The sequence below is a fragment of the Chanodichthys erythropterus genome, chromosome 14, assembly GCF_024489055.1.
Source record: "Chanodichthys erythropterus isolate Z2021 chromosome 14, ASM2448905v1, whole genome shotgun sequence".
Taxonomy (NCBI): domain Eukaryota; kingdom Metazoa; phylum Chordata; class Actinopteri; order Cypriniformes; family Xenocyprididae; genus Chanodichthys; species Chanodichthys erythropterus.
In genome coordinates this window covers 25,761,198-25,779,180 of record NC_090234.1, presented here as the reverse complement: position 1 = coordinate 25,779,180, position 17,983 = coordinate 25,761,198, and the positions used below count along the sequence as shown (strand labels likewise).

At 35.7% G+C, this 17,983-nt stretch overlaps 2 protein-coding genes across 5 annotated transcripts in view; one reads left to right on the top strand and one right to left on the bottom strand.

The window, feature by feature from the left end:
• Positions 1 to 5,152, top strand: part of LOC137035640 (collagen alpha-3(VI) chain-like) — a 114,723-nt gene extending 109,571 nt beyond the window's left edge. For 3 of the 4 annotated variants that reach the window (XM_067409117.1, XM_067409115.1, XM_067409118.1), the window contains 8 exons: positions 204 to 284; positions 454 to 534; positions 716 to 796; positions 1,057 to 1,137; positions 2,335 to 2,520; positions 3,851 to 3,913; positions 4,071 to 4,259; positions 4,345 to 5,152. In XM_067409117.1, the coding sequence (XP_067265218.1) occupies positions 204 to 284; positions 454 to 534; positions 716 to 796; positions 1,057 to 1,137; positions 2,335 to 2,520; positions 3,851 to 3,913; positions 4,071 to 4,259; positions 4,345 to 4,385 (803 nt within the window). In that variant the 3' untranslated portion in view covers positions 4,386 to 5,152. The remainder of the gene's footprint in view (positions 1 to 203; positions 285 to 453; positions 535 to 715; positions 797 to 1,056; positions 1,138 to 2,334; positions 2,521 to 3,850; positions 3,914 to 4,070; positions 4,260 to 4,344) is intronic. The other variant, XM_067409116.1, reaches the window with a different exon arrangement.
• Positions 5,153 to 15,882: 10,730 nt separating this feature from the next.
• cops8 (COP9 signalosome subunit 8) overlaps positions 15,883 to 17,983 on the bottom strand; it is a 10,054-nt gene continuing 7,953 nt past the window's right edge. The window contains exons 6-7 of the mRNA XM_067409155.1: positions 17,373 to 17,435; positions 15,883 to 16,615 (exon numbers count right to left, since the gene is read on the bottom strand). Of these exons, the coding sequence (XP_067265256.1) occupies positions 16,536 to 16,615; positions 17,373 to 17,435 (143 nt within the window). The 3' untranslated portion in view covers positions 15,883 to 16,535. The remainder of the gene's footprint in view (positions 16,616 to 17,372; positions 17,436 to 17,983) is intronic.

Here is a 17,983-nt window from a genome sequence, read left to right as displayed (position 1 = left end):
TATATATATATATATATATATATAAAAGCAGACTGGATGTCCTACTCAAAAGCATCTTTCATGTTCCCTGATCATGAAAAATCATGCAGGTTTTCAACGTCAGTTAGAGTGAACCATTGACTTAATTTCCTTTTTTGTGAATTGTTCTCTTAATGTTGGGCTTTGCAGGATGAAATTAACCTCATATTCATCCCTTTGAACAGAATCAGCACATCCAAAGGTCCTTACTGTAAGTGATGTGATGGGGATTGTGCCCACTGCACCCTTGAGTAAACCAGAAACAAGTAAGTGACAGAGAATTTGCTTCACAGACTGTATCAATAGGATTTTTGCACATTTGATTAGTATAACTTAAAGACCAAAGACGAGGATGTATTTTATCGTCCTATGAATGCTTCAAATCTTGCCAGAGAACTGAGATCTAGTAAACCTTAAATTTGTCCATTTTAACAGAATCAGAAGAACAGAAAATTCTTAATGCCAGCAAAATGATTGGGTTGATGTCCACTGCACCCTTGAGTAAACCAGAAATTGGTAAGTGACAGAATAAAAGAATGCAGTGAATAGAATATAACATAGAAAGCAGTGAGAATACTGTATTTTGATTGACAATGCCCTGTACATAGTTCAGAGTTTGATAAGTATAATTACATTATGATTACTGTGAACTATGATCTCTGCAGGATTTAGTAAACCTCAGATTTATTTTGAACAGAATCAGCAGAACAGAAGGTTATTATTCCAAGTGAAGTGATGGGAAGTGGGCCTTCTGCTCCCTTAAGTAAACCAGAAATTAGTAAGTAACACAGATTATTTTCTCTGTAATATATAAGCAAAAAGATTTTTAAGCCAATATAATATAATGGGCACAGCACAGCTTTTGTAATTGAAATCGGTTTGCATAAAACAAACAAACACAGATGTAATTTATTCTTAGTGTATTACCCTTTGATTATTTTGATGGCCCTTTAGAGTTTAAATACGAATGCATTATTGTTGGCTGAAAACAATGAGCTCTGTGAGATCTAATTAATTCATATTGGTCATTTTGAGCAGAAACGGCGGAACAGAAGGTTCTTGCTCCGAGTGAAGTAATGGGGATGGTGTCCTCTGCATCTTTAAGTAAATCAGAAATAAGTAAGTGATGCATACGATTAACCCTATAGTTTACTGTATATTAGGAAAAAAAAATATTTTTAGTTTTTTACATGTCCAGTATAGCATAATATGTAAAACTTGATACTTTCTGTGATTCGATCCACAAACAAACAGCACATGCATCAGCATAAATTAACAAAGGTTTTTCATTTACTTGTCTGTGAGATTCTAAGGATTAAAAAAAATCATGACATTAGAGGTTTCTTGAGTATCAGTCTTGTGCATAAATGTTAAAACATTAAGATCAACAATGAAATGTCTGCATATATAATATTCTTTGTACTGATTGTTTAAAAGATGAAATAACAACAGTTAAACTTGTGAATTTACAAGCCAGAAACTGCTTGTTAAAGGGAGTTTTGTAGTGTTGGAGTATTGGAGAATCTGTACTGTATTTATTTATTCTGTTCTGTTATGATGGAGGCATTTGGCATAGCAAAGCAATGAGATCATTGTCTTATAAGTTGGTAATAGGGAACACCTTTTCATTCAGGGCACTTTGACTTTCAACATAAATGCATCTAAAAAAAAATAATAAACTAACCTAAATTATATTTAACTACACATCATTTGACTTGATAACCCACTAACAAAGTGCAATACTTACTTTGAAGGAAAACAATGGTTGTTTCACATAAAAGGCATGTTTACTCTGTAGGGGTTATGAAGCACACATTTGTATGATGGTCCCAGCACAGGCACAGTTAATGAGACTGACATCACACTAATTACCTGCAGATGGCGAGTGTACAATATATAAATCAAATGAACTAGAAACGACAGTATATGTGCTTCAAAGAGATTTTGCAGACAGGGTCACTGTTTTTTCTCGACCAACAGTGCTGATAATACTTCAGTCATATTTTGAACCAAAGATATTTACAGAGGTCATACTATCTAATCTGTAAATAGAGGACTGTGTGTTTTGGTGGCCTTTGCAAGTATAACACAAAAAATATTTAACCTTACAATTTGAAATCAAGCTTTGATTTGAAATGACACATGGTTTGCATTTTCTTGATTTTGCTAATAATTTGCTAATCTCTTTCAATGAGTTATAACAATCACCTAATATTTACAGATTACATGTTCATTTTACTTACAACACTAACAGTCTTTGTCTTTCCTCTTTCATGATAAACCCTCTTTGTTTGTCTCTGTGTTTGCATGTTTCAGTTAACAATTTTATGGACCCATGCTCACTTGACTTTGACACTGGACTGCCATGCAAAGATTACCAAGCTAAGTGGTACTTTGACAGAAAGAACGGATTCTGTACACAGTTCTGGTATGGAGGTTGTGGAGGAAATGACAATAGGTTTGAGACTGAGGCTGATTGCCTCAAACGCTGCATGAAGACAGGTATGTGCGCACTTCGACCCCTTGACCTGAACACTGCAGCAATCGATTTGTCATGTTATCTCTATTTTGTAGAGACTTCATGACTGAACAACGAAATTATGAATGAATAAAATCAGACTATAAAAGCAGAGTTTACAGGTTGCAGTACTCATGTCAAGGTCTTAAACTCTTAAATCCCAAAATAGGATTATTTTAACAAACTATAGCTACACTCAAAAAAAGATTGTTTGATGCTGTATTTATTTTGATTCAACACCATTGTATCAGGTTTCTGGTTTAAATGTGATTGATTCATGTTAAATTGACTTGAAACGATTACTCTTTGACTTAACTTGATGTTTTCATATTGGAATAACATGTTTAAATCAAGTAAACCCAACCAGGACTCAATCAAACAGGATTTTCACTTCCCATCATGCTTTGCAAAGGGGCTGAACTAGGAGTGTAAATGTTGAAATAAAGTGTTATTTTAAGCAGTTTTTAGGAAGATGAGAAAATGGAAAGACTTTTTAATGTTTACTGTTCTGTTATGTTGGTATTTAAAAGTTTCTGTTAATTAATAGTTTTAGGGTTACCATTGTGGTGAATTGTTGCACTTGTGCTTGGGTTGAGGACCTACTAACAAAATTTCTAATTACTTTAATAAGAAAGTAATCACTGTGGTAGTGCTCTGGGTTGAATTTCCCAAAAGCATTGAAAGCCTATGTTGATTGTAAAACTATTGCCACCAATGGACTTATGATCAATTTAGGCTTTACAATGTTTTTGGTTAAGGCAGTTTAGGATGAATGCAGCATCACATCTAAATTTCTAACACAGAACATCACAAAAGTTATATAAATCACAAAATTAAACAAGAAGAATTAATTGTAAAAATCAATGTATATGAAAACTATTGATTGATTGATTGCTTATTTATTTTCCAAAACATTGCAAATTAGTTGGGCTGACACTGTTAAGTTAAGCTGTGCCCAACCATAGTAAATAAGTTGAATCAACCTTAATAAATTAAGTTGACCCAACATAAGTACATTAAATCGGAATAACAGAATTGCATAATGCTGATGCAATTCAAAGAGTTATTTTTTTGTGTACACAAAATTGTCAGTTAGATGACTTATTTAATCTAAAGCATTTACAGAACACTAAATGCAGTGCTTTACTCAGCGGTGCAATGATGTATATCATTGTATGAATCACACAGTAACTTTCCAGCACACAAGTATAACTGTTGTATTAGTAGCCTAGAGACTTTCTCTAATCATGCACTCTTAAAAGGAAGTACAATCAAATGAAAGACTGAATGAAGAAATTTCTCTTACTTCCACAGTGGCTGAGCATAAAGCAAGTGATGAGCAGGTCAAAGCTGTTCTCCCCCCAGCACCAGCTCCAGGTTAGTGAACTGGTCAAAATAACCCCTAGAAACCTCTTTTCACCGTTTTCAAGAGTGATGAAGAGTTCAAATTCAAATTCTGAAACAAACCTGCTATTTTTCCAAAACCTCACCGAAGATCCAATATATTCTGTCATTTCACTATGCTCTCTAATAGGTGCCCTGCACTCCAGTGTGGATATCTGCAAGCTACCAAAAGAAGAAGGTTCCTGTGCTAAATTTGTGCTTAAATGGCATTATGACCCGCTTAGTGGAAACTGTACTCGCTTCTGGTACGGAGGTTGTGGAGGGAACCAGAATCGCTTTGATACACAAGATGAGTGTGAGAAGGCCTGTGCAAAAGCGGGTGAGATTACTTCTAAAAATTGCATGTCAAAGTTATATTAGTGTAAAGACTGATTAAGGCATTACTTTAACATTGTTTTTAACAGCACCTATTCAGCAAGGGATCATCACTGCAGTTAAAACATAGGAACTAATGAAGACTGTAAGCTAACCGCTGACAACACTCAGAGGATATTGCACCGAAAACTAGAAGCTTCACCACAGCCAAGATGCCTGCACTGGACCCTGCCAGAGGATTTGATCCAAAGAAAACCTTGAAGTAGTATTTTCCATATAAGAAAGAGAAAAAAAAGCAGAACAAGTTTCTTTGTTTCGTGCTGGTGCTACAATCAGTTTCGTTAATATTTTTTAATTGTTTTATTTTTAATGTGTGTATGGGTTTGAATAAAACAGTGTAAATGTCCAGGGCAAAATAGCTTTTTTTTTTTTTTTTTGAAAGAATGGTTTGTTTTTGGAAATATCTTGATCAAAACATATCAATAAATCTTTGTAGTTATGAGACAGGTTCATGACAGTTCGATTTAGTAAATTCTGCTCCTAATTTACTGCAGTCCCCTTACTGGGTTTTTTGGGTTTTTATTTTTTTTATTTTTTTTTTTTTACTGCTTGGAAGGAAGAATCTTAATTGCTCTTTCTGGTCATACCGCTGGAGATCTCCACTGAATCCACTGAATCTCCAAGCAAATGCTATGTTAATGTTTGCAAATTAGACAATTATAAAATGAACCATCCGAAATCAATGTCATTTGTTTTTAAATAATTATGATTTTTTGGAATCATTGCCTTACACACAAGTTTTGATTTCAAAAGGCAATTAGAATGTACTTTTCAAACTGTATTTTTTGGGAGGGGGGGATGGTGTTTTTTTTAAACTTTGTATTTCACTTGGAAATGGGAAGATATAATAAAATAGTCTTTATATAAAACTTTGATTTTGATTCATCCTTTCTTTTTTTACATTTTGTAATGCATTAGAAGCTTAAAATTGATTTTACTCCCACTAGGCTGCTGTGAGTCATGCTGAGAAAAATTTCCTTTTTATGACTCTGAACTTTCAATCGAAGAACTGCCAAGAGAACAAGAAATTAAATGGACAGATGTGACCTTTGCATGCTCAAGGGAGGGCATAGTGTTTAATGCAGTATGCATTAGCAGCTTATATTTCATAGTTCCATGAACAACATTGTCTCCTTCCATTTACCTTCATGCTTCCACAACTTGATGCATGGTTCAGACTTTGAAAAATAAAATAAAATGAATCTACTCTTTTACAGTGCAGGAAGTGGAGTGTATATCAAAAAGGGGTACGCTTCTTCCTCTGTTGCACCAAGGCCGTAATTTCCTCTCTCGCCACTGAATAGTTGTATTTTTTTATCACGATGGAAATTACCCCAAATCAAGATTGTTTGGGGAGGACAGGCAGCTTCATCAACTGACGTTTTATAAATCAAAGTTTGTTATCTCCAGTTGCCATAGAACTTTAGAAACATTTCTCTGTGAACTCTATGTGACCCACTTTAGCATGCTTTCCTAGGAGCACTTCCTTATTAAACATCTGAAACCAGTTCCAGTCATTTATATTCACAAAATAAGGTTATTGGGTAAATTGCTTAAAATGGGAAAGTGTACAATTTCCATCAACAGTTTGGGCGATAATGCATGAATTATTATCCGTTTTTCCATTCTTAAACTGTGCGTCAATCGGCACATTTTATACCATATAAACACTTTACACAGTGTCTCTATCTGATTTGTTATGCACATGTGTTGCATTTTTCTCTGCCAGACTGTTTGTAAATCCATCACTGCAGCATATATGCATTATGTTCAATCCCGAACAATCTGCACGTGGCCTTGTGGGCTTTGCAGCAGTCTCTCTCTGGCCCCCTTCCCATGCTGAGATTAACTGTATAAGAAATGCATCAGTGCTTTCCAATAGGTTTCCTGCAGAGTTGAATGCCAGTTTTTTTGCTTTCATCACTGTTGTTTTTTACCATTTTTATATTGGGATTTTTTTTTTTTTTTTTAAATACTGATTTTATGCAATAATCCAATGTAATGGAAAGATGTCATTCTGCACTACATCAGTGTCTCATGTTTCTGTTGCTCTCTCTAATGAACGTTTAGTACTATGATCCTGTTTAGTTCTTTTCCTTATAACAGAAGTAATTCTTTCTTGTGTACTACACAGAATCAATACACTGTTGATAGTGTTAGATGTAAAGGTTTTCTAGCCTTCTCCTGCATCTCTGGAGCTCAAACAGTAAAGCATGATGCTAGCAATGCCAACAAGAGAAATTTACTATAGGGCTGATATAAACTGTCACAGCCATACCAAACATAATTCACAATACTCAGAATTTTCAGGTATATATTCAGGTGTATGATCCTCAACAATGGTGACAAAATTTTTGGAATAACATTAACTCTGAGTATCACAAAACAAGCTACTAAAGTCACAAAAAAAAGATTGTTGTTTATTGTCACCATTGTTGAGGATCATACGCTGATTCATGATGTCTGTATGAATCTTTTAGACATTGCTCAAAACTCTGTATAATGAACTTTAAAAAAAAACATAAAAAAAAAAACACTTCATGATGATTGTATCACCATCATATAAATCAACTGATCAGACTTTCACTTGCTTTTTTTTGCAAACATGTTTTGAAAACATAGTTAAAACAGCCAGAGAAAATCTGATGTTAAAATAGCAAGAATCTAAAGAGCCCATCTAAAGCAAACGCTCACCTCTATAACGGTGACTTCAAACTTTATTATTTTCTATAAAACACACACATAGAAGCGACGTTATCGTGATCTTGTGCAACTTTGTGCCTAAAAGTTCTCTAAAACTGATGAAAATTCTGAAATTTTACAGAACATTTGGGACATAAAACGTCCTCTTTTGGTAGTGAAAGTGCTGCAGTTCAAGGTTCCTTATATGAATTTAGGGGGACATTCCAACTTGGTTATTTTATGGTCACATAAGAATGTTACAATGAGGATATTTGGGACATTAACTGAACGTTGCCACATGGTCCTCTGTTGGTCATTTTAATAACGCTCCCGATATGAGTTTAGGTGGACGTTTTGGTTATTTTATGGTTGCGCGAGAACGTTACAAAAAGGACATTTGGGAAGTTAACAGAACGTCCTATAGTAATAGTCCCCTAAACATTCCCAGAACGTCCTGAATGTTCCCTGAAGGTCCACCTTTTGAGAACTTTTAGGGAACGTTGCGTAAGGTCCTGAGAACGTTGCCTTCTACGTGGGATATCACCTTAACCACAGCAAAGAATAACTGAAGAACCGCTGAAGAACCAATTTTTTTAGAGTGTACTGAATCCAATATATAAATACAGTGCAGGGGAGGACTGGCCATCTGGAGCACCAGGAGTTTTCCTGGTGGGCCACTGGACAATGTGGGCCGGCCCGTTGCTACGTAAATATATAAAGAAGGAATAATACATTAACCATGCATCTGAATCTAACCATTCAAAGAAAACATTCACACATACAATATTTTTCTAATACTGACCTTTCAAAATGTAATTTCTGATACTGGATTTTTTTTTTTTTTTTTTTTTGCATCAAAAGACAAATTCATCTCTCAACCACCATCACCAAGCATCAGGATAGGAGTTCAAAAAAGGAGTGGAAAAAGAAGGGAAGAATTCATGTGTACACAAAGGGGCTACAGCAGTAGATATAGTGTTAAGTAGATATGACACTCTGAATGTCAACAAAACTGCGATTACAAAATGTCAGTGTGGTTCAGATGTCTGTGCAAGTAACAGAGTATGCATTTTGTTCTCTTGGTTCTTTTAAATTAAATTCAGATGAGAAGTTCAAGCTCCTTTGCTCTGTGACTTTGTGCTCTGAGTTTATCCCAGGCTCATGTTATGACTCATTGTAGTGGCATTTTGGCTTTCCACGGGTGCAATAAATACAAAAACCAACTATATATTTCAAATCATAAAAGGCTCACCATAAATCCAATTAATCTGTAATCTGTGTCACATGAGAAAACTCAGTCTCCATTTGTCTGATCATGGTGGCCAAGCATTTCATGGCACTGACACCGTATCTGTCTCCATGGTCATTGGCAACTTTGTAGTGTAATTTGACTCGTCTGCAATTTGTTATGCATTTTTGCTTTGAGTCTGGTGTGAACTAGCAATGAAACAGTCAGGAAAACAATCATCAAACAAAAAATCTATTTGTACTCTATGTTCAGAAGATTCAAGATTCAATTAAAAAGTTACTTGTTCTTGATGACATTTTTTTAAATTTATTGCTTATTGCTATAGCGGGTAAATTGTATTTAACCAAATGTCCAAAATTCAGTTTGACAAGTGACATAAAGGTTGAAATGAGCAAAAAAATAAATTAATGAATACAGTTAAGTGTCTTACCTCATTTCCATTCCCTATGAATGACGAAATGTTTTGAGGGAAAATAGTCTTTGATCGCAATTATGTTAAACAGATGTTTGAATGCAAAAAATGACAGCAGATTGCTTGTTTGCTTCTTTTCTGAAAGACAAATTACACTAATTAAACTGTACTAAACATTACTTCATGAGTGTACAAACATTATTATGTATATGAACCCATAGATATAAACAATACATTTTTGCTGTTTTGAAGAGAATAAACAATATGCATTTAGCATTTAGGCTGCTGTGGCATACATCTTTCTGAGAAATCTGCTGTCATAAAAGTATAATATGCACCAAAGTTTAATATTTACAGCTAGGTTGCTTTAAAAATAATTTCATATTTAAAAAATATAAATATATTTAAAAAAAGAATGACCAATAATAACAGTGATGCCTTAGCGACACCAATAATTATTTCACTTTTTTACACAGTGGGGCATAATTGTCCATTATTTTATTGAACAGCGTCATGATGTCCACCTCAGTTTAACCAAAATTGCAATCCGCTTTGGACTTCTACTGCCAGAACACTGATTAGCCCTCAACCCACAGACATCCCCCTGCTCCAGATGAAAGATGGGAAAAGGCTTTTTCCACTGACTAGTAACATCCTGATGCTTCTCATCTGCCTCCGTTTTGGGTCTGGAAAAAAACTGCAAGTCAGCCAGCAATGAGACACCACATGCTCACATTCTCTGGTCCAACATGACCTGGGAAAAGCAGGCCAGACTGTTTTCCCCAGAGATCTGTATTTTTGACATGCAAGTATGGACTTTTCTGGTTAAATATTGTGAAATATCCACTTTTTTGTGCTACTGATTATTCTAAATGACCCACTCTATCTCAGTGATTGCAATGGAAAAGTAGCAAGGAAATGATTGGAACTAATTGTGATGAGAATTTTAGCTGCTTTGGCTGCGTGGTTAGTACATCTGCCTTTCCATATCCTGACAGACTTCAGCTTCTAGGGAGCATTATGTAATTTTTTGGCTTGTATATGTTAAGGTTTGAAGCCCACAGAAAAATTACTCTAAACTTTGTGGAGTGGTGGCAGTTTGGAATAACAAGAACTTTATCATTAATGTATAATGTGTTGAAAATGAGATGTTTCATTATTCTCATTAGTTTTTCTTCGCTATCACCCAGCACTCTGCTTAACAATAAATACTGCTAAATAATAGTACTCACAGTCCATGACTTTGTAGACCTTTACCTTTTATCTAAAAAAAAAAAAAAAGTGCATATAAGGACAATGTAAAAAATCAAAAGTTGAGAAAACTTAAAAGTTTAAGGCAACCAACTTCAGGAGATTTTTGAGTTTTCTTAACTTGTTGTAAATTGACTTTTTTTTTTACAGTGGATCTTAAAGGGTTAGTTGACCCAAAAATGAAAATTCTGTCATTAACCCTCATGTCGTTCCAAATCCATAAGACCTTCGTTCATCTTCGGAACACAAATTAAGATATTTTTCATAAAATCCAATGGCTCAGTGAGGCCTGCATTGCCAGCAAGACAATTAATGATTTCAATGCCCAGAAAGCTACTAAAGATGTAGGCTATTTAAAACAGTTCATATGACTACAGTGATTCAACCTTAATGTTATGAAGCTACGAGAATACTTTTTGTGTGCCAAAAAAACAAAACAAAATAACAACTTTATTCAACAATAACTAGTGATGGTTGATTTCAAAACACTGCTTCATGAAGCTTCGAAGCTTTACGAATCTTTTCTTTCAAATCAGTGGTTCGGAGCGTGTATCAAACTGCCAAAGTCACGTGATTTTAGTAAATGAGGCTTCATTACGTCATAAGTGTTTTGAAATTTCAACGGTTCACCACGCGCTCCGAACCGTTGATTCAAAACAAAAGTTGATTTTGAAAAAGTTGCTTCGAAGCTTCATGAAGCAGTGTTTTGAAATCGCCCATCACTATACATTGTTGAATAAAGGTGTTATTTTGTTTTTTTGGCACACAAAAAGTATTTGCCACTTCATAACATTAAAGGTGCCTAGAACTTTTTTAAAAAGATGTAATATAAGTCTAAGGTGTCCCCTGAATGTGTCTGTGAAGTTTCAGCTCAAAATACCACATAGATTTTTTTTAATTCATTTTTTTAACTGCCTATTTTGGGGCATAATTATAAATGAGCCGATTCTGGGCTACTGGCCCTTTAATTCTCCTGCTCCACGCCTATGGAGCTCGCGCTTGCCTTGAACAGTGCATAACTAAAGTTCACACAGCTAATATAACCCTCAAATGGATCTTTACAAAGTGTTCATCATGCATGCGTCGGATTATGTGAGTATTGTATACTGTTATATTGTTTACATTTGATTCTGAATGAATTTGAGGCTGTGCTCCGTGGCTAACGGCTAAGGCTACACTGTTGGAGAGATTTATAAAGAATGAAGTTGGGTTTTTGAATTATACAGACTGCAAGTGTTTAATAATGAAAATAGTGACGGCTCTTGTCTCCGTGAATACAGTAAGAAACGATGGTAACTTTAACCACATTTAACAGTACATTAGACGAAACATTTGGAAAGACAGTTTACAAATATCACTAAAAATATCATTTTATCATGGATCATGTCAGTTATTATTGCTCCATCTGCCAGTTTTTGCTATTGTCCTTGCTTGCTTACCTAGTCTGATGATTAACCTGTGCACAGATCCAGACATTAACTGGCTGCCCTTGTCTAATGTCTTTCATAATGTTGGGAACATGGGCTGGCATATGCAAATATTGGGGGCGTACACCTCGACTGTTACATAACAGTCGGTGTTATGTTGAGATTCGCCTGTTCTTCTGAGGTCTTTTAAACAAATGAGATTTATATAAGGAGGAGGAAACAATGGAGTTTGAGACTCACTGTATGTCATTTCCATGTTCTGAACTATTGTAATTTAACTATGCCAAGATAAATTCAATTTTTCATTCGAGGGCACCTTTAAGGTCGAACCACTGTAGTCACATGAACTGTACTATGTCTTTAGTAGCTTTCTAGTGTTAATTGGCAATGCAAGCCTCACTGAGCCATCAGATTATAGCAAAAATATCTTAATTTGTGTTCCGAAGATGAACGAAGGTTTTAAGCGTGTGGAACAACACAAGGGTGAGGCAAGATGCAAGCACAATTGTATCTTCTTCTTTTTGTCTGCAATTTTCATGACCTCCATTATAAAAAATATAAAACTACACAAAAACTATTTACAATGTATTGTAGGCCTAATAAGAAAGTTGCAATGCTTAAACACTGTAATACACTATTTGCAGGGTATAATAACTGCATGGGTCCCTGGAAATGGCCGGGATATTTGAGGTTCCTGTTGGGTGGGCTTCAGGTCAACTGCCCAGGAAGCGAAGTTGATAATTACACCACTGTGTCCATGCAACTCGCCATCACAAAAGCAGACCGTATGAACCACTGGGATCACCCAGACAGCTGAACAATTTCAACAAACACAGAACGTAGAAAACAGAAGTCATTAAATTAAGAATTGGATATAATCTTGGATGACAACTAAATCACTGCAAAAAGAAAAACAATGACAAAAGATATCTGTAGAAAGAAGATAAATCTTTTTCTTTTCTTATCTAAGATCAAAATGCTGGAACTAAATAAATGCACAATGACTTGAAGCCAAACAAAAAGCAGCTGCAGTTTGTTTGACTGTCTTAAAAGGATTGTTTTATAATCTGTGTGAGCTCAACTCACCACAGAGGAGCACCTCACGTTTGCTATGGAAGTGTGTCTTGTATTTGGATGCCACCTTCATGTGTGGTGCGCTGGTGTTCATGTTGGTCTGACCGCTTCCGTAGTTTACAAACAGAGACATAATAACAAAGCAATGTTATCCACCTTTGACTTTTCCTGGACTAACAAGGCATGTGAAATACACAAAGATCAACTAAATCAGGGAATTCCATATGGGGCAAATTAAATGAGTCACTCTTTAAACTGTGTGAGGTTGTAAGCACTGCACATTCTTTAATCACAAGCGTCCCCTCCCCTGAACCACTTTCAACAATTAACTGTAGAAAAAACAAACAAAAAAAAAAACTTAAAAGATCTTATAGTTTAGTTTTACATCAATTAGTCAGAACAAACGGCTTCTTTAGAATATTTAGCTATTTTAAAAAACGATGTCTCTGTCTCGCACGCACACACACTGTTTTAATACTTCATAGATTGGAAAAAAGGCTTATGACTCATCCACCCACATGGAAACATTTTCCCTTCACATGTGGTGGGACTTTTGTTTATTTAAATTCAATAAATATATTACTTGCTGTTTTGACAAATAACCCTTCTTCCTCAATGGTTCATAACACTCTCTGTCCATAAACAGAATGACGGTACTGTTGATTTAGATGATGGAGTTCAAATTTGAAGGATGGCAACACTTACCATGCTGAATTGAAATTCTAAACAGATCGAGACAATGTGCAGTATTACAGTGAGACAAAACATGTGCAGCATTAAAAAGAGACAAAGAAATCTTTTAAGAATGTAGTTTTCTGCAGCAACAGCAGGTATATAATGCTTAAACATTGCCTACAGATTCATTTCCAGACTTTTATATTGCTACCATGTTGTTGAGAGACAAATCTATGATGACGAAATGTCTTCAAAGAGGACTGCATGAGAGAGTGGGGTGGAATAGGATTTGAAATCTGTTCACCTTTACTGCACGTCACCTCTGTGGCATGTAGCATGATGGGATACAGACATAGCCTTTAACCCTTGGAAAAAGCGAACTCATTAGGAATGGCCAATAGCACTTTATGAACATCTGTCTAAGAAGAGTAAGATGTGGTTTTGTAAACATACCTCAGGGGTGCTTGTTTTATTAAGACACTAGGCCTAGGCAAATAAAAACACCATCTTATTAAGGTTGATTTATCATTTGTCAAGTACAAAAAAAACAAAACAAAAACACCAACTTTCAAAGTTTAGGAATAGGAAACAGTTTCATTTGGCCTTGCAACAGTACTTAACAAATGGCTGAGCAGTTTTACACACACGCACCCCAGCTGCTCCAGTAAAGCCTGTCTGTGACCCCTGACTGCTCCTGATGTCAAAAACTTCAGTTCAGCTGGTCTGCATTTATTACTATTTGAAGTAGTGTAAGGTCAATGATGATCTCAGATCAGGAAACATGTTTTTTGTCACTCGATCGAACAGCCAAAAAAAAAAAAAAAAAAAAAAAAGATTTAATATAGAAATATAAAATACTTGACAAATAGGCTGGTTCAAGTGATATATATATATATATATATATATATTACACATATATATATATACACATACACACACACAACCCCTGGTTTCACAGACAAGGCTTAAGCTAGTCCTGGAGTAATATGCATGTTTGAGATGTTTTAACTGAAAGCAACTTGTACTGTCATATCTTAAAATATGTCACTGCCATTGTTTTGTCTCAAGGTGCACACCGGTAATGTTTTTTTTCTAGTGTACGTTTATAAAAGATACTTAAATATCCTAATTGAACCAAGGCCGAATCCTGGCTTTGGCTAAGCCCTGTCTGTGAAACCGAGCCTATTCCACAGTTTTAGTTTAACACATTCACCTCTCGCATAGGGCTGGGGGATATATTGCATGCAATTGTCACGCGCATTTAGTCAGTAAAGCCGGTTCCCTGATTACCGCTAAATCGCCATCACCTGCTTTCAAATGGAGCCGTAGTTCACCGACAAGCCACGCAATATCGCGTTCATTATCGCAGATATCGAATTCGATATTGAACGCGATATTGCGTAGCTTATCAGTGAACTACGGCTCTGTCTATTAAATGGCGCTCCATTTGAAAGCAGGTCATGGCGATTTAGCGGTAATCAGGGTACCGGCTTTACTGACGAAATGCTTTACAATTGCATGCGATATATCCCCCAGCCCTACTCTCGGAAGTGCCAGGTTTCAGACTACAAAGGTCACAATACTAAAGCACAAAGGAAATGCATGCACAAACAAATGAGGAACCTGTCAATATTTTAATAACGTTTTGTGTTTTTATAGAACAAATTAGACCAAAGTGCAAAGAATCATGCTGTAAGTCTCCTTTAAAATTTTCAGAAAATGAACTGTAAAAAATGTGTAATTTTAACTTTAAAAATTCTACGGAAAAAAAACTTAATAGGTTAACAGTAAGCTCCTGTACTATATACAGGGAATAACTGTAAAAGCTCTAACCAGGGGGTTACCATGATGGTGTTTTGTGTTTGCATGAATCTGTACATCTTTATATTAGTATATACTTCAGCTCATGGAAAAAGCTACTTGTGATGAACTTTGATTCTTCGTGTGGTTTTCTCCTTTACCATCTGCATTATTATGGTGGTTTTCAGTATATGATAAAGGCACAAAACATATATTATATTATATATATATATATATATATATATATATATATATATATATAGCTATGTAAAAAAATTAAGAGACCACTCCAAGTTCAGAAATCAATGTTAAGTGGTCTCTTAATTTTTTCCATAGCTGTATATATAAAAATGTAAATCTACACTAAACAGTTCAAAATAAAAGTTCAAGGTTTTATCCCAGATAGGGGCAAACCGTGAACTTGTCTAGTGTGATCTGGCTCTTTCCCAGTGACCATCATGCCCTTGACCAAGACACTTAACCTCAAGTCACTCAACCACAATTCCACAATAAAACGCATCTGCAAAGTTAAAGACCCAATAAGACCAGGTGCAATCTCAAAATGTAAAAAAGATGGAAGATAAAATTCAAAAGACAAACAGTATGTAAAATGTATGGGTTTAATATTCTCACAGTACCATATGTGCCCATTGTTTCAGTGCATATGGAGTGCACTTTTAGTCTCAAGCTGAAAGGATGTGACAGTGTCCAACAGCTGGTATGTTTCCTCTACTTTTTTGAAACCACTCTGCGTGAGAAACCAAGGAGGCAGTGCAAAACATCTGAATAGCAGACAGAGATGCACTGTCAACAAAACACTTGTCAGACAGTGGAAAACATCTTAAATACAACTGTGTGCCTCCCAAAATAAACTGCCTTAAGCTGTCAGTTGTTTGCAGTGTTAAACAATACCTTTGCTAGTAAAGCAAGGTTTTTGGGGTGGTATCATAAAATTAACTTTTCCTCCAGAGCAAACTCTGCCAAATAACTTTCATGAGCTTATTTTTCTAAAAAGAACATTTAAAACTTTGTCATTATAAAGTTTAAAAAAAAAAAAAAAAGTCACTGCATCAACATAAGAGAATATTGTTTACACAGTATATAATAGTATGCATGGCCTTAAAAATGAGAGTGGGGTTAAATATTGCAAGTAGTCATTTTGATTAACTGATCTGCCAAAATTTATAATATGATACAATTGTAAATACACAAATGGAAAATGTTGTCATTTATTCCGTTGAGTGATTTTGTACAGCAGATGTAAATGGAAGTCTTAACCAGCACGAACCATTGTCTTCACTGGACCGAAATTACATAAAGACCAAATTTTGAACTGTAACATCAAAACAGCACAAACGGCTTAAGCAATATATGCATATAGTGAAGCATTTATGCTGAAAAATAATAATTTACAATATTGACAGCAAAGCAGATTTAAAGTTTGTACAAGTACAACCATTTCGAAATTGTCCTAAATCATTGTGGTTGATGAGTTCAAGAAGCAGAACAGAGAAAAGAAAGATGGAGGCTCCATCACTGAGCAGGACAGATGAGTTTCTGTGAAGGGTCCTGGACACCAGAGGTTTTCTTCTGTAAAACTCAGTATCTGAGAGGTGGTGAGGAAGAGGATGGGAGAGGATGGAGTGCTTATCAGTTCTCAAGAAAAGCCACGTAGTCAGTAAGTCTGGCCAGCTGTTGTTCGTTTGGAACCAGAGAGACCGGGGGCGGATCTGGAGAGAGGGGAAGGCAGAGCAGAAACATGAGAGGAGAGGGGATTCCTTCAAGTCCTCTACGATCTGCTCTATAACACATAGACATACGAATGTAAACAAAGACGTGCCACAGAATAAACACATGAATATGTGCGAGAGAGGGACTGTTACAGATGCAACGGCACAAGAAAGAAAAATGTCATGGCAACTGCTGAATTAATAAACTTCAGCTGCTTTTAGCTAAAGCTGCAGGTCATCAGTACTGGGAATAATTTCTCAATCATCAGTTACTCAAATGCATTACAGACATCTGCACTGTCTCACGAGGCTCATGCAGAAACACAGATGTTGCTTGTTCCTGTTTCTTTGGAATGAATGTTTCTCGTAAAAATGGTTCTCAACAGTTACAGGCAAACACATAAAAAGCTGTGTGCACTAAAACACAAAACGCAAAAGAGCACCATGGTTCAGATCTATGAACAGAAGGTGAACAAAAACTAATGAAATTCTTGTTGTTTACAGAACGTAAAAATCTTCAAGAAACTGTGAGAGCCAATCAGCAATGAACATGAGAGCAGGATGAAAATGGAATTGGAGTGAAGTCACCCATTCACATGCTTGTTATGAAATAACCGTGCAAAACGGTGAACTCAATGGAACAAGCTCTTTATACAGAGGAGGGGCCATGAATAAAAACTTATGGACGAATGAGTCATAGAGTGGACAAAAAACATCTGTTCTTTTTTGTTAATAAGAAGTGAAACAGTGCCCCCACCTGGTTTCTGTGGCATGATCATCCTGGTGTTTGGATCTGCTTGCCACCCATGGCTAACTACACCTTGAGTGAAAGAAAAATGGACATTTACATTAAAAAGTGTTGCACAATAGAGTGTTTGCACATCTCTAATCCATAGCAAGTTGCTTTTGCAGAAGATCAAGAAAACATCACAGCAAAAAGAAAATTATTTGTATTCTAATGATGACCAAACACATGTGAAAGTCCTCCAGGCTTGTTTAAATGGATTTCTTCGAAATATATGACATTTACATAAAAATCCATTGTGTGTGTGTGTGTTTGTGTGTGTGTGTACGCATGTGTTTTTCTATCCCAGTATGAATTTCAGCCTGGATACACACTGACTCATGGGGACTCGTGTCACCGTGGGAACATAAATTGAGGTCCCCATGAGGAAACAAGCTTATAAATCATACAGATAATGATTTTTTTTTTAAATGTAAAATTGCATTACATTTTCTGTGATGGGTAAGTTTAGTGTAAGGGGATAGAATACAGTTTGTACAGTATAAAAAAAATCATTATGTCTATGGAGAGTCCCACAAAGATAGCGAACCAGACACGTGCGTGCAGTCTGTCTTGTTTTATGT